The sequence below is a fragment of the Oncorhynchus masou genome, chromosome 1, assembly GCF_036934945.1.
Source record: "Oncorhynchus masou masou isolate Uvic2021 chromosome 1, UVic_Omas_1.1, whole genome shotgun sequence".
Classification (NCBI taxonomy): domain Eukaryota; kingdom Metazoa; phylum Chordata; class Actinopteri; order Salmoniformes; family Salmonidae; genus Oncorhynchus; species Oncorhynchus masou.
In genome coordinates, this window is record NC_088212.1 from 55,383,335 (window position 1) to 55,406,790 (window position 23,456).

Sequence of the window (23,456 nt, forward strand, 5' to 3'; positions counted from 1 at the left end):
TACGATCTTTGTCCCCATGTGCGGTTGCAAACCGTAGTCTGGCTTTTTTATGGCGGTTTTGGAATAGTAGCTTCTTCCTTGCTGAGTGGCCTTTCAGGTTATGTCGATATAGGACTCGTTTTACTGTGGATATGGATACTTTTGTACCTGTTTCCTCCAGCATCTTCACAAGGTCCTTTGCTGTTGTTCTGGGATCGATTTGCACGTTTTGCACCTAAGTATGTTTAAATCTAGGAGACAGAACGAGTCTCCTTTCTGAGCGGTATGACGGCTGAGTGGTCCCATGGTGTTTATACTTGCGTACTACTGTTTGTACAGATGAACATGGTACCTTCAGGCATTTGGAAATTGCTCACAAGGATGAACCAGACTTGTAGAGGTCTACATTTTTTTCTGAGGTCTTGATTTCAAGCAAAGAGGCACTGACTTTGAAGGTAGGTCTTGAAATACATCAACAGGTACAACTCCAGTTGACTCAAATTATGTAAATTAGTCTATCAGATGCTTCTAAAGCCATGACATAAAGGCACAGTCAACTTACTGTGTGTAAACTTCTGACCCACTGGAATTGTGATACAGTTAATTATTAGTGAAATAATCTGTCTGTAAACAATTGTTGGAAAAATTACTTGTGTCATGCACAAAATAGATGTCCTAACTGACTTCCCAAAACTATAGTTTGTTAACAAGAAATTTGTGGAGTGGTTGAAAAACGAGTTTTAATGACTCCAACCTAAGTGTATGTAAACTTCTGACTTCAACTGTATCTTCAGCTGACAATGACTTGGTAATGATAATCTAAAGCTGGCATTCTATAGACAAGATGTGGTGTGTGTGACCCGAGATAGAGATAGTCTGGAAGAGTTTAGAACAGTGCCTCATTGTCTCATCTTCCTGGCATCTGGGAATCTAAGCCAGGTTCTAAGTAAAACAACATCCCCTGCAGATAACCAGGACATGAACCAAGGGGTCTTATGGGAAGGTTGGAACCAGGCTGACTAAGCATTTTTAGGTCTTATATTACTGATAATGAAAAAAGCAGATGTTAAGCATTCGGCAACACACTTCGGAGTGTGGGGTCGATGGTTTCATTATTGCAATAATTAAATCGATATTAAATAAAGATGACAAAAATGAAATGACAAAGTCTCTCTCAGAACTGAATTTCCACTACAAGCCTAAGAAACAAGGTTCCTGAAATGAATAACTTGCTAGTAACAGATGCCATTCATATTCTGACTATCTCTGAAACTCACTTCGATAATACCTTTGACGATACAGTGGTAGCAATACATGGTTATAACACCTACAGAAAAGACAGAAATGCCATTGGGGGTGGTGTTGCGGTCTATATTCAGAATCACAGTCCTGTAAAGCGTAGAGACAATTTCAGGTTAAATACTGTTGAAGTAATATGCCTCATGTAAATCCCATTTGTGTGGGAAGCTGCTATAGACCAAGCACTAACAGTCAGTATCTGGATCATATGTGTGAAATGCTTGATAATATATATGATATCAACAGAGAGGTATATTTTCTGGGTGATTTCATTAATGACTTGAATGAAATCATCAACACGCATTGATCACATCTTTACTAATGTTGCAGAAATGTGCTTAAAGCAGTAATCAAAGCCATTGGATGCAGTGATCACAATATAGTAGCCGTATCTAGGAAAACCAAAGTTCCAAAAGCTGGGCCATACATAGTGTATAAGAGGTCATACAATATGTTTTGTAGTGATTCTTATGTTGATGATGTAAAGAATATTTGCTGGTCTGTGGTGTGTAATAAACAACCAGATGCTGCACTTGACACATTTATGAAATGCTTATTCCGTTATTAATAAGCATGCACTCATTAAGAAAAGGACTGTAAAAACTTGTAAGTGTAAGTGTGTAAGTGTAACTGTAAGTGTAACTCAACAAGTTTAACACTTACACAAATGAATGATGACTGGCTGAGAGAAATTGATGATCAAAAGATTGTGGGGACTGTTTTGTTAGACTTCAGTGTGGCTTTTAACATTATCAATCAGTCTGCTGCTGAAAAAAACATGTGTGTTATGGTTTTATACCCCCTGCTATATTGTCGCTAAAGAGTTAACTAACAGAACACAGAGGGTGTTTTTTAATGGAAGGATCTCCAACATAATCCATGTAGAATCAGGAATTCCACAGGGCAGCTATATAGGCCCCTTACTTTTTTCAATCTTTACTTTGAGTAAAGTCTATGTATGCGGATGACTCAGCACTATACACGTCAGCTACTACAACAATTGAAATGACTGCAACACTTAACAAAGCGTTGCAGTTAGTTCCAGAATGTGTGGCAAGGAATAAGTTAGTCCTAAATATTTCAAAAACTGAAAGCATTGTTTCAGTAAAGTTGAGGTGACTAAACTGCTTGGAGTAACCATGGATCGTAAACTGTCATGTTCAAAACACGTTGATACAAAAGTAGCTAAGATGGGGAGAAGTATATCCATAATAAAGCGCTGCTCTGCCTTCTTAACAACACTATCAATAAGGCAGGTCCTACAGGCCCGACTTTTGTCGCACCTGGAATACTAGCACACAGCTTGGACACCCATGCATAACCCACAAGACATGCCACCAGAGTTCTCTTTACAATCCCCAAGTCCAGAACAGACTATGGGAGGCGCACAGTGCTACACAGAGCCATGACTAAATAGAACTCTATTCCGCATCAGGTAAATGATGCAAGCAGTAGATGAGAATCAGATTAAAATTAGCATAAAAAGATAAATAGACCTTATGGAACAGCAGGTACTGTGAAGAGACACACACAGGTACAGACACAGATATACACCAACGTTAGCATACACACACTTTGTAATATTGTTGTATGGTGGTATTATACATTTTGTATTTTACTGTAGCTATGTAGTGGTGTAATAATATTGTATGATGTACTGTTTTATCTTTTGTTTTATGTGTGATGTAAGTGCCTCAATGTGTTTGAACCCCAGGTACAGTAGCTGCTGCCTTGGCAGCATCTAAATAATACATACAAATACAAATTAATGTTCACTAATGTCATGAGTTCAATCATTATCTCTAACCTAATGTCATGAGCTCAAACACATTCTCAAGTTAAGCCACTCCTTTTGCTTTTTTGCTTTTTGTTTAGTTGTTTTCTGTCATTCTTTGTTTATCGTTCTAGTACACTTGACAGAATGTAAATACCAAGACCATATGACGTGTACATAATTCAAGAATGCATACACAGTATATTTTATACAGTATATGTATTAACACATGGCTAAATTGTCTTTATTATCATTTATTATCATTTATTGTCCTACTGTTGTCCTACTTATCTGTGTCTGAAAAAAAAACATTATAAAAAAATAAATTAAAAATTAACACTTACTGTAAGTGATTCTGCCCGAGAAGCTGGTGATTGGGGGATAAATGAGCATGGGTATGCCAAACCGTGCCAATATATCCACCAAACACCCGCTTCGAGGGCAGTATCAACATATTAAAATATTAAATATTTTCATTAAAAACGTTATTTTGATTAATTTATTCATACTATTTCATCCTTCCACAAGATATAGTCCCGACACAAATCTAGCTACCCAAACTGGCTTGTCGTTCTTCTATCGATTTGGTTTGGGTTCCAGAGATGCGACCCAGTCGTTAAGTCTTTTTGTTTTGTATCTATTGACGCGACCTAGTCGTTCATTCTAAATGTTCTATTGCCATACTGGCTGTCAACGTTCTTATCCCTTACTAGCTAGCTAGACAACTACGGCTGACTTACAGTCACGTCAAACACTGCAGTCAAAATAAACTGAAGGTGACAGAGCTGCATGTGAACTCTCACATTTTTTTACGTGTTTTTTAGAAAAAGATAGATTTGGAGTTAAATAAACTTTTTCAGCAGGGAAATATGCATGATGCAAGGCCTTCACTCCAGATCAAAACTCCAAACCTACAACCTAATTTTGGCCCAAATTAACTGGAGAGATTACTGCTACCCATGTTTCCTTTATCCAAGCTATACGGCTCTAGCAAACAAACAGCAGAGACCTAAGGACACCATCCAACTGAGTGAGTAGTGTTTGGTCTGATGCTATTTTGAAAGCCAAGAAGAAAAATATAATGAAAAGTAAATTACAATGATATATTTTACTTGAAGAGTTAAGGCTGCCAGGCTTGCTAGGACATACCTGAAACAACTTCAATTAGCACGGAGGTGTGAAGTGAAAGGTGTTGAGGCCTTTGGGCCCAACAAGTGGCAGGAGTCTTTTAAGCCCACTCCTGCTGTTCAAATACCATCCACTGGCCTTTTCTACAAGAAATCTGCCTCCAGAAATAAAAGTTTCTCCCGTTGCCTGCTGCTTGGATTCCACCTGGCGATCTGTTCACCGTCTGCCCTGGCCTGTCTCCCCCTGTCTGGTACAGGGGGAGACCACACCCCCCAAGAGGCCCATGATCACTCTGGATGAACTGCAGAGATCTACAGCTGAGGTGGGAGACTCTGTCCATAGGACAACAATCAGTCGTATATTGCACAAATCTGGCCTTTATGGAAGAGTGGCAAGAAGAAAGCCATTTCTTAAAGATATCCATAAAAAGTGTCGTTTAAAGTTTGCCACAAGCCACCTGGGAGACACACCAAACATGTGGAAGAAGGTGCTCTGGTCAGATGAAACCAAAATTGAACTTTTTGGCAACAATGCAAAACGTTATGTTTGGCGTAAAAGCAACACAGCTCATCACCCTGAACACACCATACCCACTGTCAAACATGGTGGTTGCAGCATCATGGTTTGGGCCTGCTTTTCTTCAGCAGGGACAGGGAAGATGGTTAAAATTGATGGGAAGATGGATGGAGCCAAATACAGGACCATTCTGGAAGAAAACCTGATGGAGTCTGCAAAAGACCTGAGACTGGGACGGAGATTTGTCTTCCAACAAGACAATGATCCAAAACATAAAGCAAAATCTACAATGGAATGGTTCAAAAATAAACATATCCAGGTGTTAGAATAGCCAAGTCAAAGTCCAGACCTGAATCCAATCGAGAATCTGTGGAAAGAACTGAAAACTGCTGTTCACAAATGCTCTCCATCCAACCTCACTAAGCTCGAGCTGTTTTGCAAGGAGGAATGGGGAAAAATGTCAGTCTCTCGATGTGCAAAACTGATAGAGACATACCCCAAGCGACTTACAGCTATAATCGCAGCAAAAGGTGGTGCTACAAAGTATTAACTTAAGGGGGCTGAATAATTTTGCACGCCCAATTTTTCAGTTTTTGATTTGTTAAAAAAGTTTGAAATATCCAATAAATGTCGTTCCACTTCATGATTGTGTCCCACTTATTGTTGATTCTTCACAAAAAATACAGTTTTATATCTTTATGTTTGAAGCCTGAAATGTGGCAAAAGGTCGCAAAGTTCAAGGGGGACGAATACTTTCGCAAGGCACTGTATGTGTATGTGACCAATAACATTTTTTCTTGCGACATTTATTTGATACATCCATAACAATGAGCTAATGATGCACTCTGATCAGGACACTGTTGTTCAGGGGAGATAGCCAACAACACAGCTAACACAATCACTTCAAACTGAAGCTTGAAAGACTGCAATCTATCTGTTATTGTTTCGTTTTACCAGTTTTTTATTGATTTTTATTTGTATATGTCCATAAAAAATTATGCTGACACGTGATTTTGAGAAACACTGCCTGCCTGTCTGTCTCAACCCGACTCCCGACACGTTCATTACTATGTGACAGCTGGAGATCGAATTCTGAATATTAAAACAATGTTGCAAATGTTGGAGAGACAGACAGCAAGGTTTATACAAATCTCCTCTGTTGAAAACTAAATGTTTGTCTAAAAGTTATGCGAGATAATGCCTAGATGCTTCTTATAGTGGAGATGGCTGGGCTAATGAGACAGTGGATTTCGCAGTCAGATGGAACAGAGTAAATAGGCATTTTAACGTCAAAGATTTAACTTGTGGAATAGACACCGTCTGGAAAGCAGTTTCAACCAATAAGCGTTCAGGATTAGACCCACCCATTGTATAATAAGTCATAACCTTGTTGACAGCCAAGTTGTTGTCTTTGCCAAACAGAAACAGAAATGACACACTGACTAAGCCATCTGCACATCACATTAAACAGAACACCCATGGTGAATTGTGCTAAAAACATGGTGTCTGTTCTGTCACCACCTGAGGTCTGAGACAGTGTGTGCTTCTTCTGTTCTTCTGTTCAAAGTCAAATAACCCACAGACAGTAGAATTCTACAGACAGTCAAAAATCACCTGATTTCTGGTTCAGTAGCTTAGAGAGACCATGGTGTAATCTATTGCTATGGTCTAGCTATGGCCGTTGTCACAGGTGTTGCTAAGGCCAGACATGGTCCCTTCTACAGATGTAGGATCTTAATAGGACCACCCAATTGCAGGATAACTTTCCTGCAATGCAGCAAATGTTTTACTTTGTAGTGTATTTAGGGTTCAAAAGGGCTTGTAAAGTTTGTCATTTCAACTTTGAACTATCAAGACTTAATTTCCCCTTACAAAAAGTGTATCAAACTCTACAAAAAGGTCCATTAATTACAATAAAAATTATAACTCACATTTCTTGTTGCTGCAGGATTATTTTCCTGCTGTAGAAACAGTATGTTCTCATGTCTCGTTGCCTGTGAGCTAAATTCAACTCTGTCTCATTCCTACTCGCTCTCTCTTGCTATTTCGAGAGTCAACTGTCTCATTCGCTGTAGTTGTCTCTCTCGCTCTCCCTCCCTCTTGCTCTTTCCAGTGTCAGCGTGTCTGCTGACCCCAATTTGAAGAGGGAACACTGTCAGACAGATATTGCTTGGGCAATTGGGTCGCTTGAAGTTCAAGTCCTCTAGTTTGTACTAAATAGACTTCATAACCTTTCATTTTAGAATGTATACTTCTACAGGTTTTATAGAATTAACAACATACTCTTACAGTATGATTGTGTTTTCCTGGCAACTGTGACCATTTTAGATGCTTATGTATGTCTAAATCTCCTCAACATTGTATTATATAATACTTTCCTGTTACACAACAAACCACAAGCATGCTATTAGGCTTCTTCATAAACCCACACAGACAATGCTTAGCAACACACACACACACTCACACACACATTCACATTCGGTTTCTCTTTCTTATCCCTCTTAGAGCGACGGTCGTGGTGCTTTTTAACGACACGCTCAAACAAGTGTGAACTCTTCCTCCTGTGTGAACAGATGGACAACACACAGGCAGAGAGGACATGTGGTACAGTCAGACGGGATAACTCCATGACATGTTCTGAAAATGGAATGCATGTTGTTTGAAGTACAAACTCAGGCCAAGTGAATCAACATCTGATCATCAAGGACGTGCATTAGAAGATGCACTTGCTTGTGTGTGGACATAACAAGACCTTTGCTGTTTGGTTTTGACCAGTGTGGTTGATCTATTTCCTTGTTTATGGAAGGTGATGAGAGGTGGTGCAGTCTACATACATAAGTAGACCGGTCTTAGACTAACTTATTTATGGATGCATCAATGCAGGCCTGGAGCTAAACATCACTATTGCTATGCTATGCTATGATATGCTCTGTAACAAATATGACTGTTACTGGAACTAAGTAAGAACTGAACTGATGTCTATGAACTTTCAAACCTTATCTAGGAGTTCTCCGACTGTAGAAGCCTTTGTTGGACAGGTCGCTTGGGTTATTTTGGTCATCGGTAAACGAGAAATAACTAATAAAACCGTTCACAGCATCCTGAAAGCCTCCGAATGCTGTATTTGATGAACGCCACCCACCGTATCATATTTCAAGATGATGTCAGCGCGTTCCTCTGCTATCAATGTCTCAATGTCTTTCTTCATGTCAATATCTGAAAAGGCAAATAAAGAACAAACCATGTCAAATCAGAGATGCTTTGGCTTGCACGGTTGTGGCCAAATGTGTTGGCAAAAGTATAAGAGACATGCTCTTAATTTTATGTCGGCCTAACTGGCTACTGGATACACATCGGTGATTATTTCTTTTAAAAGCAGCGGTGATGTCTGTATAAAGAGGAGGTGATATTGTTTTTGTCCATTCAGTTGGTTAATTCACTATTGTTGATCATAAGCCTGTAACCGGCTCCACTACAGAGCTCTGACCAGCATGTGTCTACTCCTCAGCTAAGTGTTGACACAGTGTCACACTATGGCTGAATGCACTTCACATGCCCTTAGTGGTGACATAGTTTAAACCCTGGTGGGCCACTGTGTGTGTCTATTGACTAAGATAATAAAACCATAGTAAAAACTGCAGATTTTAACGTGTGAAACACAGGCTTGAGAAGCAGAGAGCAATGTGGATGTATAATATGTTGGCAGTGTGTGAAGGGGATGTCAGTGTGTGTGTCTGTCTGTTCTGTGGATCAGTAATATAAGCCCCCTGGGATCCAAGAGTCCTGCCAGTGTTTGGCTGACAGTACCCGCTAACCCCCATCTTCCTCCTCCTCCCTTGCCCGCTCTCTCTGCACCCTCCTACACAGGAATCTACCTCGCGCACGCACACACACACACACACACACACACACACATACACACACATGTCTCTGCACAATGTAATTAGGTAATGCTAATCATCCAAAAAGTATGAAGGCAATCATTTCAAGGGCCCTCAGATGTACGTTGTGTGGGGCTGTTTGAGAAGATGGATAGCCAGTGTAGGCCTACAGCAGTATGCGTTTGACTGAGAGGTGAATATTGATTTCACGGCCCTCCAACCTGTTACAAAGCATTCTGACCTCGCTGAGTTGACCTTTCCACACATGCCAGAGTGTAGCATATGAATGCCTATGCCTCTGTGGTGCTACACCCCAGCAAGCACAGGTTTTTCCCTCAATACATCATATGAACAGACCTTATCAGTGGGATCCCGACAGCACAAGAATGTTTATAGTGTACTCTCCAAAACAAAACAGCGGGATGGGCCTAATCCCAGTTAATCCACACTTTCCATGGGCTGCATCATTACCAGTGTCCTGGTTCCAGATCAGTCATAATCTGGACCACAGCAGGACATGTCCAACATCTGGATCTTATCACTATCTTTGGGGGCAGGATGACACAACCATTTGTTGTTATTTTCCAACTTGATTGCAAAGGCAGCTTCGGGAACAAAGGAAATGTAATTCCATCACTCTGGTATCTCTTAACTGAAGTTATGTGACTGGCTTTCAACTAGAGGTCGACCGATGAATCGGAATGGCCGATTAATTAGGGTCGATTTCAAGTTTTCATAACAATCAGAAATTGGTATTTTTGGACGCCGATTTTGCTGATTTTTTAAATAATTTTTTTATAACTTTATTTAACTAGGCAAGCCAGTTAAGAACACATTTTTATTTTCAATGACGGCCATGGAACGGTGGGTTAACTACCTTGTTCAGGGGCAGAACGACAGATTTGTACCTTGTCAGCTCAGGGATTCAATCTTGCAACCTTACGGTTAACTAGTCCAACGCTCTAAACCACCTGCCTCACGAGGAGCCTGTCTGTTATGCGAATGCAGTAAGAAGCCAAGGTAAGTTGCTAGCTAGCATTAAACTTATCTTAGAAAAAACGATCAATCAATCATAATCACTAGTTATAACTACACATGGCTGATGATATTAGTAGTTTATCTAGCGTGTCCTGCGTTGCATATAATCGATGTGGTGCGCATTCGCGAAAAAGGACCGTCGTTGCTCCAACGTGTACCTAACCATAAACATCAATGCCTTTCTTAAAATCAATACACAGAAAGATATATTTTTAAACCCGCATATTTAGCTCAAAGAAAGGTTAGCAGGCAATATTAACCAGGTGAAATTGTGTCACTTCTCTTGCATTCATTGCACGCATGTCACACCCTGGTCGAAATATATTATGTTTATTCTTCATTTATTCGGTCAGGCCAGGGTGTGACATGGGTTATTGTGGTGTGTTTTTGTCTTGGGGTTTTGTGGGATGTCTAGCGTTAGTCTATGGCTGCCTGAGGCGGTTCTCAATCAATCAGGTGATTATCGTTGTCTCTGATTGGGAACCATATTTAGGCAGCCATATTCTTTGTGTGTTTCGTGGGTGATTGTCCTTAGTGTCCTTGTTCCTGTCTCTGTGTTAGTTTACACAAGTATAGGCTGTTTCGGTTTTCGTTACGTTCATTACGTTCTTTGTTTTGTAGTATTTGTATTTGATTCGTGTTTACGTTTGTTTATTAAACATGGATCGCAATCTACACGCTGCATTTTGGTCCGACTCTCCTTCACCGCATGAAAACCGTGACAACGCAGAGTCTGGGTATATGCAACAGTTTGGGCCGCCTGACTAGTTGCAAACTAATTTGGCAGGATTTTACATAATTATGACATGACATTAAAGGTTGTGCAATGTAACAGCAATATTTAGACTTAGGGATGCCATCCGTTAGATAAAATACAGAACAGTTCCGGATTTCACTGAAAGAATAAATGTTTTGTTTTCGAGATGATAGTTTCCGGATTTGACCGTATTAATGACCTAAGGCTCGTATTTCTGTGTGTTTTTATGATATAATTAAGTCTATGATTTGATAGAGCAGTCTGACTGAGCAATGGTAGGCACCAGCATGCTCGTAAGCATTCATTCAAAAAGCACTTTCGTGCGTTTTGCCAGCAGCTCTTTGCTGTGCTTCAAGCATTACGCTGTTTATGACTTCAAGCCTATCAACTCCCGAGATTAGGCTGGTGTAACCGTTGTGAAATGGCTCGCTAGTTAGCGGGGTGTGCGCTAATAGCGTTTCAAACGTCACTCGCTCTGAGACTTGGGGTAGTTGTTCCCCTTGCTCTGCATGGGTAACGCTGCTTCGAGGGTGGCTGTTGTCGATGTGTTCCTGGTTCGAGTCCAGGTAGAGGCGAGGAGAGGGATGAAAGCTATACTGTTACACTGGCAATACTAAAGTGCCTATAAGCACATCTAATAGTCAAAGGTATATGAAATACACATGGTATAGAGAGAAATAGTCCTATAATTCCTATAATAACTGCAACCTAAAACTAAAAGGAACCACCAACATTCATATGTTCTCATGTTCTGAGCAAGGAACTTAAACGTTAGCTTTCTTACATGGCACATATTGCACTTTTACTTTCTTCTCCAACACTTTGTTTTTGCATTATTTAAACCAAATTGAACGTGTTTCATTATTTATTCGAGGCTAAATTGATTTTATTGATGTATTATATTAAGTTAAAATAAGTGTTCATTCAGTATTGTTGTAATTGTCATTATTACAAATATTATTAATCGGTATCGGCTTTTTTTGGTCCTTCAATAATCGGTATCGGTATCGGCGTTGAAAAATCATAATCGGTCGACCTCTGCTTTCAACCACTGAGTGGAGATGTTTCCACAATATTGTTTACAACTACATGCAACATGGGTATGATGGCACAAGTCTAATAAATGATAACTGTACTGTTTAAGGTATTAATTTTGACAGGCAGTCAAGCACAGGCAGTCAAGCACAGGCAGTCAGGCACAGGCAGTCAGGCACATGCAGCTAGAACATAGTACTAGACAGTATTAGTATTAATAGTAGTAGTAGTAATAGTATTTGGAGGCTTTTGTTCCAGCTTGGCCCTAAAACATCCGATTGAACTAACCGTGGTCTAACCTGAGGATCACAATTGTTTCAATCAGGTTTTTTAAATGCTGGGCTGGAACAAAACCCTGCACACACACACACACACACACACACACACACACACACACACACACACACACACACACACACACACACACACACACACACACACACACACACACACACACGACCGGAGTAGCCAACTTAAAGGGACAGTGCAGTTAAAAACGTGATTTTCCTTGAAATAGGTTGAAATAACACTGAAATTGTGAAAATTATAATAATGTCATTTTTGTGTAAGAGCTGTTTTTTTTTTAAATGCCTGGAATTTCTGTCTGTTCAGGTGGGATGGAACTTTTGGACCACATCATGACATCACAATGTGATCTGATTATAATACACCAATGACTGTTCATCTGGGTAAGGAGTGAGCTCTAGAACATCCTATCAACCAATCAGGGCTGTATATGTAAATATATCTTCACATTTGCTTCCTAAACACCCACAAGATCAGATTAATTGTTATTTTCATTAACATAAAACACACACAGTGTTATTAGACATAAAGTGATGATTTGAAAATACAATTACAACGACTGCATGGATGCTTTAACTTACCAGACAGGACTGGATGTCTAGAATGTGAATAAGTCTAGACCTACTGAATAATTCAGTAAGGTAGAGAATGTAGCACATGTCTGCCAGACAGACAGTGGTCCCTCATTGGCACAAATAAAACAGAGCAGAGGAGATGACTGAGGCTTCGACTGATGTCTGCACAGTACAGTACACCTGTAACTACATGGTCAGCAGATGCTGATATGTGTGACTACGAGGAGAAAGACATTTTACCCTCCTGGCCTCCACCTTGTAAGCCTAACATTTGTTTGTTTATCTTAATGGGCAAAAAGAAAAAAGTGACAACACACCCGTCCTAACCAAAGAAACTCAGGTCGGGAGACATCAATACCAATATTCTAGGCTACTGGTGGTCAGGAACAGCTTCACCTCTTTATATCTGGTCTTACTTTCAGAACAACAAACTCAGAAGAGGGAACACGGGCGATAGCGATCCTCGCTATAAAGCTCTGAATGTGCTGCATACTATTCAAAGCGTCTGGCAGAAACTGCCATGTGGTCAGTGGTCTGAAATCATAGCAGGCATATGGAGTTACTGAGAATGTCTCTGTTGGCAGGGCAGAGGCCAGAAGAGAGGCCAGAAGAGAGACCAGAGAGTGTTTACGTAGCTATCCGTGCCCCCCAACTGATTGACTTGACTTTACTTGTCCAGAGGAAGTTGTCCCACACATACAGGTGCAAATGGAATGAGTTAGGAACACGTGCACATGCACAGGAACACACAAACATGCATGAAAAACACACACACACACACACATTCATTTATTACACAACGAACTGTGCATTACCACAACGACAGATAGTGCATTTATAATATTGCAAAACAATACATACTTGTTTTTTTAAAGGAAGGAAAAATGTGTTCCTGTGTATTTTACGCTGGGCAACCTATGCAAATCCATCTATTGAATCCTATCCTAAACAAGAAATCAAGTTACTGAAGTGTTTCTGTTTATAACCATATTCGCCATGCTACAGAGAAAGGCTACATTGATACCAAGGGGATTATATTAATTGGGTGTTGTCAGCAAAACTGTAGCCTGTAGAAAAGCAATACAGGCAACGCACAAAAGGCTTAACACGACCGCACAAGCGAGTGTTGTTGCATTCATCCGCATTTTCATAACCTATAATGTAGCATTATGTCATCAGGGGAATTACACACGAATGGCGAAACAATAAAGGAAATATATTGATTATTATTTACCTTTTATTGTGGGTCTCTCTCTGCGCTATCCGTGCAGTAGAAATATTGTAAATCCCTCTTCTCATTATTCGGTTGCTCCTGGAATTTTTTGATCCACTGGAGCTGTCACCCAAATCGCGGAATCACAACAATAGCCGCCAAGTCTACAGTGGGTATACACTGGAGCACACGGGCTTCCTACATCTAACGGGATAGTGGTACATTTGTCACTGAACCGTCTGTGGTAAACTGAGCAGGCGCAGCAGCGTGGCATGCGTGACCGAAATATGTATGTCGGATGATGATGATGATGATGACTTAAAGGTACAGTCCTCCTGCATTTACAGTCCTATTTTGTTTCTATGAACCGATTCACCTCATGTACACTACAGTGGTGGCTGATGTGAAGTCTATTATGTGCTTTGGCGCCCTCTGCTGGCTGTGCGGATGCTTTACACCAACCACGGTGTAGTGTTGTACTCATGTGGAGAACGGAGCCCTCTCTAGCAAGTTCTTCAGGACTATAAAATAAATCAAATATAACATTTGTGTCAATAGACCTATAACCATTCACCCGGAGTGTTGATTAGCATCATTGATCAGTGATTGCAATACACCTTGTATTTTAGGCCATGGCATGATGTTCAGCATACCACCTGAGTACAACATGAGCAAGTGTGAATAGTTTTCAAAATAGAAAATCAGACATAAAAGACAAGTGATTATCATTGCACACATTGCAGTGGTGGTACTACATCAGAATTGATCAATGACTGATAAGGCAACCTGGTCTCAGAGAATTTCATATTATTCTGTATGTAAATCAGTCACTCCATTTAGGATGATATGTGTTCATTTGTGGATGTCCATCACCCATTTCGAATTTTATGTTTTGTATGATATACACAAGTGGAATATCGCAGGCGCCATGTGAATGAGGCGATGGGCAAATACGCTCTGGATTTACGCCGGCCTCCAGATTGCTCATTGCTAACTGGGCTAAAGCATTTATTCACGTAAGTCAGATTGATAAATGTAGTTTATTATTACACTGAACAAAAATATAAACGCAACATGTTTCATGAGCTGAAATAAAAGATCCCAGAAATGTTCCATATGAACAAAAAGCTTATTTCTCTCAAATGTTGTGCCCACATTTGTTTACATCCCTGTTAGTGAACATTTCTCTTTTGCCAAAATAATCCATCCACCTGACAGGTGTGGCATATCAAGAAACTGATTAAACAGCATGATCATTACACAGGTGCACCTTGTGCTGGAGACAATAAAAAGCCACTCTAAAATTTGCAGTTTTGCCACATAACACAATGACACAGATGTCTCAATTTGAGGGACCGTGCAATGGCATGCTGAATGCAGGAATGTCCACCAGAGCTTTTGCCAGAGAACTGAATGCGCTACCATAAGCCGTCTCCAATGTTTTTGGGAAATTAGCAGTATGTCCAACCACAGACCATGTGTATGGCGTTGTGTGGACAAGCCGTTTGCTGATGTCAACATTGTGAACAGAGTGCCATATGGTGGTGGGGTTATGGTATGGGCAGGCATAAGCTACAGACTACGAACAGAATTGCATTTTATCGATGACAATTTGAATGCACAGAGATAACGTGATGAGATCCTGAGGTTCATTGTCATGCCATTCATCCACCACCATCTCCTCATGTTTTAGCGTGATAATGCACAATCCCATGTCGCAAGGATCTGTACACAATTCCTGGAAGCTGAAAATGTCCCCGTTCTTCCATGACAAGGGACAGAATCATTAGATAACTTGTTTTGGTATTGCACATACATTATATAGCTTGTTTTTGGTCGCAGGTTCAGGAATGGCTGAAGAAATCCACCATTTACCTGGAACTAACTCTGCAGATTGCACTGCTGGGTGATTTGAAAAGTCAAAGTCAATCGATCAATAATTTGACAATGCTCTCAGCACAAAATGTGTATCTTTAATTTGCAATTTGTGTAAACTATAAGAACAGAAAGGTGCAGAAGTGTTGTGAGGCATCACAGCACAGTTGAAAAATATATGGCAAATAGGAATCAAAAAGGACGGTGTTCAGACATAGATGGGAGGGTTTGAGGGGAGCTGAAGGGTGGAACAAAAAATAACAAATAAACAAGATAACTAATGTGAACTATATTGTGTCTGTAAAAAATTGATAGTATGTATTATCTGGAAGTAGAAGCCTAACTATTGTTGTCCATTACTTTATTCCAATTAGAGGGGACTGTAATTCAGGGTAAAATAATGAAGAAGGAAAATACGGTTTAAAAATATATATATATATATAGTATACACTACCGTTAAAATTGATCAGAAATACAGTGTAGACATTGTTAATGTTGTAAATGACTACTGTAGCTGGAAACGGCAGATTTTTTATGGAATATCTACATAGGCGAAAAGAGGCCCATTATCAGAAATCATTACTTCTGTGTACACTTCTGTGTTGTTTTAGCTAATCCAAGTTTACCAATTTAAAAGGCTAATTGAACATTAGAAAACCCTTTTGCAATTATGTTAACACAGCTGCAAACTGTTGTTCTGATTAAAGAAGCAATAAAACTAGCCTTATTTAGACTAGTTAAGAATCTGGAGCATCGTCATTTGTAGGTTCGATTGGAGGCTCAAAATGGCCAGAAACAAAGTCGTTTTTAAATGTTGTTCTGAGGAATGAAGGCTATTCCATGTGAAAAATTGTCCAAAACCTGAAAATCTTGTACAATGCTGTGTACTACTTTCTTCACAGAACAGTGCAAACGGGCTCTAACCAGAATAGAAAGAGGAGTGGGTAAGTATGAATGCTCTGACTTCTGTTGGGGCTGCATTGCAGTAATGCTGTATGGCCACTGTATGGCCACTGTATGGGCACTGTAGAAGTCGCCTTTTATGACATTTGGGAGGCACACAGCCATATGGTACGGAGCTCGATTTGGCCTCTGCAAGTCTCCCGAAGCTCCGCAATTGCATCACACCCTCTTGACGGATCCTCCTGTCACGGCTGTTGAAAGAACTGGACCAAGGCGCAGCGTTTTCTTTTTATTTGAAAAGACGCCGAACAACCCTCGTTGCGGGCCCCAGACTGGGGTTCCTCGTCACGGGCCCCGGACTGGGCACCCTTGCCGCGGGTCGCGGACTGGGCTTCTTGCCATGGATCATCACTGGGGGCTCCTTGCCATGGATCATCACTAGAGGCTTCGTGCCATGGATCATCACTGGAGGCTCCTTGCCATGGATCATCACTGGAGGCTTCGTGCCATGGATCATCACTAGAGGCTTCTTGCCATAGATCATCACTGGATGCTTGGTGCCATGGATCATCACTGGAGGCTTCGGGCCATGGATCATCACTGGAGGCTTCGTGCCATGGATCACTGGAGTGGAGAGACACACAGAAGGCCTGGTTCTGGGAGCAGGCACAGGACTCACCAGGCTGGGGAGACATACAGGAGGCTTAGTTCTTGGCAGAGGCACCGGATACACTGGGCCGTGAAGGCGCACTGGCGGTCTCGAGCGCAGAGCTGGCACAGCCCGTTCTGGCTGTATGCCCACTTCCACCAGGGAAATGTGGGACGCTGGCACAGAGCACACCGGCCTGTGAATGCTCACTCGAGACACCGTACGCATCACTCCATAGCACGGTGCCTGACCAGTCACATGCTCGCCACGGTAAGCACGGGGAGTTGGTTCAGGTCTGAATCTTGACTCTGCCACACTCCCCATGTGCCCCCCCCAACATTTTTTTGGAGTGGCCTCCCGGTCTTTAGTGCCAGCCGTGACCCTGTGTAAACCTGGGCCCTCTTTCTCGCTGCCTACACCTTCCTCTCTGCTTCCAGCAGTTTAAGAGTAATGGAACAGATTCCATTATTACTCACCTGAAGTCAGTCTCCTGCTCTGTGCTTCCTATTAGGAATGGAACATCATTGTAGTCACCTCCTTTCCTCCACGTTTTTAAGGGAGGGGTGTGGAGAACATGACCGTCCACCACCAAGCTCCCTTTTGTTGGCAGGTGTACTAGGTCATCTGGCCTCCATGACGGTTACTCCTTCCATGGAATGGCCAGGCAGGGACAGAGAAAGAGAGCGAAATAATGACAGTTACTCTCTATTGTATTGTATCAAAATATGTTGAACTGTGCACAGTTGCAATCTGGTGGCAAGATAATGCCAAGAAAAGAATACAGGTAACTGGCTGTAAATTAAATTAACGAAAACACAAGTAAATGAGGGATACAATGACATCTTCTGGATTAGATTTGCTCAACTCCTGCGTCCTCTCTACTCTGTACTCTCTCGAAGGGAGGTGGCGAGGATGTCGACTAAAATGAGCTTGTATGAAATGAAAAGCTCCTTCTCTACTCGAGCATCATCAGGCAAATTACGTTTACAGGGGTGGAATCCAAAGTAAAGGTGTAAATATCTGATTAAAACAAATCAAGCTAGTTGTGCAAGACATTCTATGCGGTAGGATTTGATTTGATATGATTTGATTTGAATAGGGTTCCAGACACTTGTAAAATCTATGCCAAGGTGCCTTGAAGCTGTTCTGGCGCCCTATTAAGACACTATGTTAGTGTTTCCTCTATTTTGGCAATTACCTGAAAGCTTGGCATGGTTGACTTTAAAATCATCGTGTGAATCCAGTATACCCATAGTATCTGTCTGGTGGACTTTGTATGTGTGCAAGATTGTGTGTGAGAGGGTGTACATGTGTGTTTATCTGTAGTATCTGACTGATGGAGAGTTTTCGGAGGCAGGTCAGGTTGTCTGACTCCACCCTCTCCAGTGATGCGTTATACACGTAGGAGCCTATCATATCCACCACACTGTGGAACAGACCTTTCGCCAGCGGTGACATCATCAGGGTCCACACAGACATCCCATCTATGGGGGTAGAGTAGATTAGAATAGGACAGAAGTTTATTGGTCCATCTTGTGAAGGAAATGCATATTTTGCTCACCCTCAGATAACACAGATGCCACAAAGATATTTTTTGTTACCAACCATAAAAATATAAATCTCTGAAATGACTCAACCAAACTCTACATGTATGTCTCACAGATAAAAGAGAATTCTTTAACACCCCGTGTGACTTGAGCTCCGCCCAAATATGGTGACCTGATTGGGGTCTCCTCCAAACAGATGGATGTTCCTCTGGATCCAATTCAGCTCTGCTATCTGGTCCATGAAGCCGTAGTTTCCTGGGGGACAATTGTGACAATTGGGACACCAATTAGAGATGAGAGAAGCCTGGCTCAATCCCGTTCTGACATGGCCTCGTTTTCTATGTTCCATATCCTTGTTCCGATTTCAGAATCTCCATCTAACCTAGAGTACCTGAAAGCTTATGCCAATACCCAACACTAGATCAGGATATGGATATAGGACATGGGACAGGGGATTTAGATCACCTCTTTTGTGTGCGTGTGTGCACATATGGCTTCCTTATAGAGTTAAAACTGTTGCACCATGAAAAAGCTACACCATGAAAAAGCTCCCATCACACACACGTGTGTGTGTGTGTGTGTGTGTGTGTGTGTGTGTGTGTGTGTGTGTGTGTGTGTGTGTGTGTGTGTGTGTGTGTGTGTGTGTGTGTGTGTGTGTGTGTGTGTGTGTGTGTGTGTGTGTGTGTGTGTGTGTGTGTGTGTGTGTGAGAAAGAATGGGCTAGCGTGCCGAGAAAGAAAACCTTTTCTCCCAGCATCTGTAGCAAGACAAGGCACCTCCAGTTAGCCAAATCGCATTAAAGAACATTAAATATTCACATCTTAATGGATAGGTATACAAACTTTAAAATATTCAGGGTGATGGAAGTACAAACACAAATACCATGAATATTTTAAAGCTCTGTTAAGTACGGTAAATAGTTTGTTATATGGCTACATCGCCTCCACTGTCATACTTGAACACACCATGAACTACCTGCTAGAAAACTGCTTTAGACATTGATAGCTTGCAATACTAACTTGGTGCTAACTTATTTGGGCCAGGAGTTTGCAGTTATGCATGCTCATCACCTTAAACTGTGGCGAGGGCAAGGATGAAGGAATCTGATGAGGAAAGACTCATTGTAGACTAATCATATTTGTTAATGTCTCAATGACAAGGGTTATTTGCACATTACCTGCCAGCAAAATACCAAGAAGAAGAGGAACTTGGCTGAAAAACAAATACATTTTTTCTTCATGTTTGCACTTTGTCATGTTGACACATGGGACTAAGAATTTATGGATTGGCATCTTCTACTCTACTGTTGTAGGTCATTATATAACCTACAACAGTATATTCCAGTTCATCAAATGGAAGCAAAAAGGGCCAAAACGGGGAGGGACTACCCAAACTTATAAGTGTTAGTAGGTGAGCCCTCTCCCAGCAGCTTCAGAGCCAGGAAGCCCAGGAGGTTGAGCCTTTAGTTGAAGCGGATGTACTCCACCTCATTCCTGGCTGCCAGCTCCTCTCTCGGGTAGCCCCCATGGATCTACACCATCACAGGTGGCCCAGCCTCAGGCTTCAGGGTGGGGGTCTACACGTTGAGGAACAGGCAGTTCTCCTGGCCTATGACCCAGGGGGGGGGGGGGCGTAGATGGTGGCCTTAAAGGAGTAGGTCTCCTTCCAAAGGAACGCGGGAATGAATAGCATTTATGACACTGTTTGTTATATTGATTATATCATCTCACTATAAGATGATCCCATACATGCTGAGCACCTGTACAGTATGTGTAAGACACTGAAACACTCCATCCTATAGAGTACGACAGACCTCCTTCAACGCCATTTATTACGTCACTCTGATGTAGGTTTTTGACCAAATCGCGAGTTTTCAACGATGTTATATTACAGACAACATTATGTCTTATGACAGAGGGTACAAATAAAATATGCTGTATATACATAATAATATATGCCATTTTGCAGACGCTTTTATCCTATAGGTAGCCCCGGGAAACAAACCCACAACCCTGGCATGGCTAGTGCCATGCTCAACAGACTGAGCCATACAGTAATACCAAAATATGTGCTACTCAAATGCATACTAACTAGTACGTACCTATCTTCCCCGGAGCGCACCATAATTAGTAGTAACCTCCGCTACACCAGGGGGCAGTGTCTGGGTCACATAGGCCAGGTCCCCGGGCAGGTATCATAAGAGTGTGCACTTATAATTAGCGGCAATGCTAGTTTCCCATGTTGTGTTGCTGTTGTCAAATGTAACTAGCTATTAGCTAGCTCAGGGATGGGCAACTGCTGGCCCCTCTTTTATAGGCCCGCGGATTCCCTTTTGTAGGCCCGCGGATTCCCTTTTGTAGGCCCGCGGATTCCCTTTTGTAGGCCCGCGGATGCCCTTTTATAGGCCCGCGGATTCCCTTTTATAGGCCCGCGGATTCCCTTTTATAGGCCCGCGGATTCCCTTTTGTAGGCCTGCTGATTTTATTTTTTTTCTGGGGTGGGGGGGGGTGAGCTCAGTTGAGGTTTCAACTTACTGTTGAGAGTTAGAATAATACAATATTTGGTTATGCATCAGCAGTCACTCAATTAGTCCATGTCAGCTACATTTATTTAGATTAATAAATTAGTCTAGCGACCAGCTATCTAAGCATGGTCGAATTATAAACCGGGGTTGGACCCATTGATCATCAGTTATCATATTAAAAACTGCAAACATTTGCTTCCATCCTATGGCAAAATGTGCAGAATTGCAAAGAAATTAGCTGTAAAACTGCAAATCTTTCTCTACACCCCATGGCAAAAGGAGAAGAATTGCAGGAAACTTGCTTTAAAACGGCAACATTTTCTCTACGCCACATGGCAAAATGTGCAGAATTAGCGGAAATTCACTTTTAAAAAAAATTTCTCTCTCTCTCTTCGCTGTCAAGAGGGGGGCTGCTAAAATGTTTTGCTTGGAAGGGGGGCGGGGGGAGATTTGAGTACGCAGATCGACAAGCTATTGCAGCACCTCATTATGAGTTTCAATTTTTTGTGGCCCCATCCCTATCAAAGTGGTCCATTCCTGCATTAGAAGAATTCATACAGGCCAATACCTACAGGGCACTAATTGATTGATTGGGTTAATGGACTGACTGATAATCCCGGACATCTGAGTTCCTGCATACACAGGCTTTCACAGATTGATCTGCATTGATTGAGAGGGTCACTTTGGTACATGGATGGAGGGAATGGTATTCTAGCAAGGAGCTAGAGGTATCCATATGGACAGGGTTGGGGAGTAACAAATGACATGTAATCCGTTACATGTAAGGGATTACAAAAAAACAGAAACTGTAATCTGGTACGTTACCAGCAAAAATACTTTTGAAAACTAGATGATTACTTCGAGGATTAGCTTTAAATTCAGAAAGGATGTTTGCGAGAGAAAAAAATCTTTGACACTTCTCTGTTTTCTCAATTACATTCAAATCAGCATTGAAAAAAGGTGCAAGTTTAAATTTGTTCCACCTGAGCAAGTCTGACCACAAGTCAGAGACCACTTTGATGACACCCCAAATATGTTTGATGGATCGCAGGAAAAGAGCAGAAATAAGGCTTTTTGTAGGCTACAGTCCAAGCTATATCTTCCAATGGTGCGACTGCTATCGGCATCCAAAGATTATCCAACTTGAATAAACGCTTGGAGGTATGGATGATCGAGTGGTGTTGTCTATGACAATACGGATATCACTTATTATTGATATCTACATAGCGCATTGATGATGTGATCTTCCTGTCTGGGTTGGCGCATCCCCTTGGGTTGTGCCGTGGCGGAGATCTTTGTGGGCTATACTCGGCCTTGTCTCAGGATGGTAAATGGGTGGTTGAAGATATCCCTCTAGTGGTGTGGGGGCTGTGCTTTAGCAAAGTGGGTGGGGTTATATCCTTCCTGTTTGGCCCTGTCCGGGGGTATCATCGGATGGGGCCACAGTGTCTCCTGAACCCTCCTGTCTCAGCCTCCAGTATTTATGCTGTAGTAGTTTATGTGTCGGGGGGCTAGGGTCAGTTTGTTATATCTGGAGTACTTCTCCTGTCTTATCCGGTGTCCTGTGTGAATTTAAGTATGCTCTCTCTAATTCTCTCTTTCTCTCTTTCTTTCTCTCGCTCGGAGGACCTGAGCCCTAGGACCATGCCTCAGGACTACCTGGCATGATGACTGCTTGCTGTACCCAGTCCAACTGGTCGTGCTGCTGCTCCAGTTTCAACTGTTCTGCCTGTGATTATTATTATTTGACCATGCTGGTCATTTATGAACATTTGAACATCTTAGCCATGTTCTGTTATAATCTCCACCCGGCACAGCCAGAAGAGGACTGGCCTAGAGAGAAACCTAGAGAGGAACCAGGCTTTGAGGGGTCATAGCCTGGTTCCTCTCTAAGTTTCTTCCTAGGTTTTGGCCTTTCTAGGGAGTATTTCCTAGCCACCGTGCTTCTACACCTGCATTGCTTGCTGTTTGGGGTTTTAGGCTGGGTTTCTGTACAGCACTTTGAGAAATCAGCTGATGTATGAAGGGCTATATAAATACATTTGATTTGATTTGAACAACACTGCTGCTCTCTTATTTGGCTCTTTGCGCCTTATGGATTGTGGTTGTTGTGGATGGCTGTTCAACTATCTAAATGTGTATTTGAACCCTATAATGGTTGAATTCAAAAAGTTGAAGCTGCCTGTCAATCATTGTATTTGAAACCAGTGGACAGCCAGTGAAAAATGCGCTCGTGCAACAGCTGCATAGTGGGGATCCCAGCCTATGGAACAAAAGTGGGGCTTTTATTGCTCAATCCATACACCTAATGGACACATGCTCAATGTAGTACACTTTTGATAAACTTAAAGGGACAATCTGTACTTGCTACATCCATTTCTGGATTTATATAGATATCTGTTATGAACTTGAGTGAAGACCCAAAAGCGGTTTTAACAGAAAACAGAGTTCTTTAATG

The 23,456-nt window shown here is 41.6% G+C and overlaps 1 protein-coding gene across 2 annotated transcripts in view; it reads right to left on the minus strand.

The window, feature by feature from the left end:
• The window catches only part of LOC135546464 (USP6 N-terminal-like protein), a 41,870-nt gene extending 28,139 nt beyond the window's left edge, over window positions 1–13,731 (minus strand). For both annotated transcript variants that reach the window (XM_064974911.1, XM_064974903.1), the window contains exons 1-2: window positions 13,523–13,731; window positions 7,839–7,912 (exon numbers count right to left, since the gene is read on the minus strand). In XM_064974911.1, the coding sequence (XP_064830983.1) occupies window positions 7,839–7,904 (66 nt within the window). In that variant the 5' untranslated portion in view covers window positions 7,905–7,912; window positions 13,523–13,731. The remainder of the gene's footprint in view (window positions 1–7,838; window positions 7,913–13,522) is intronic.
• Window positions 13,732–23,456: the final 9,725 nt, after the last annotated feature.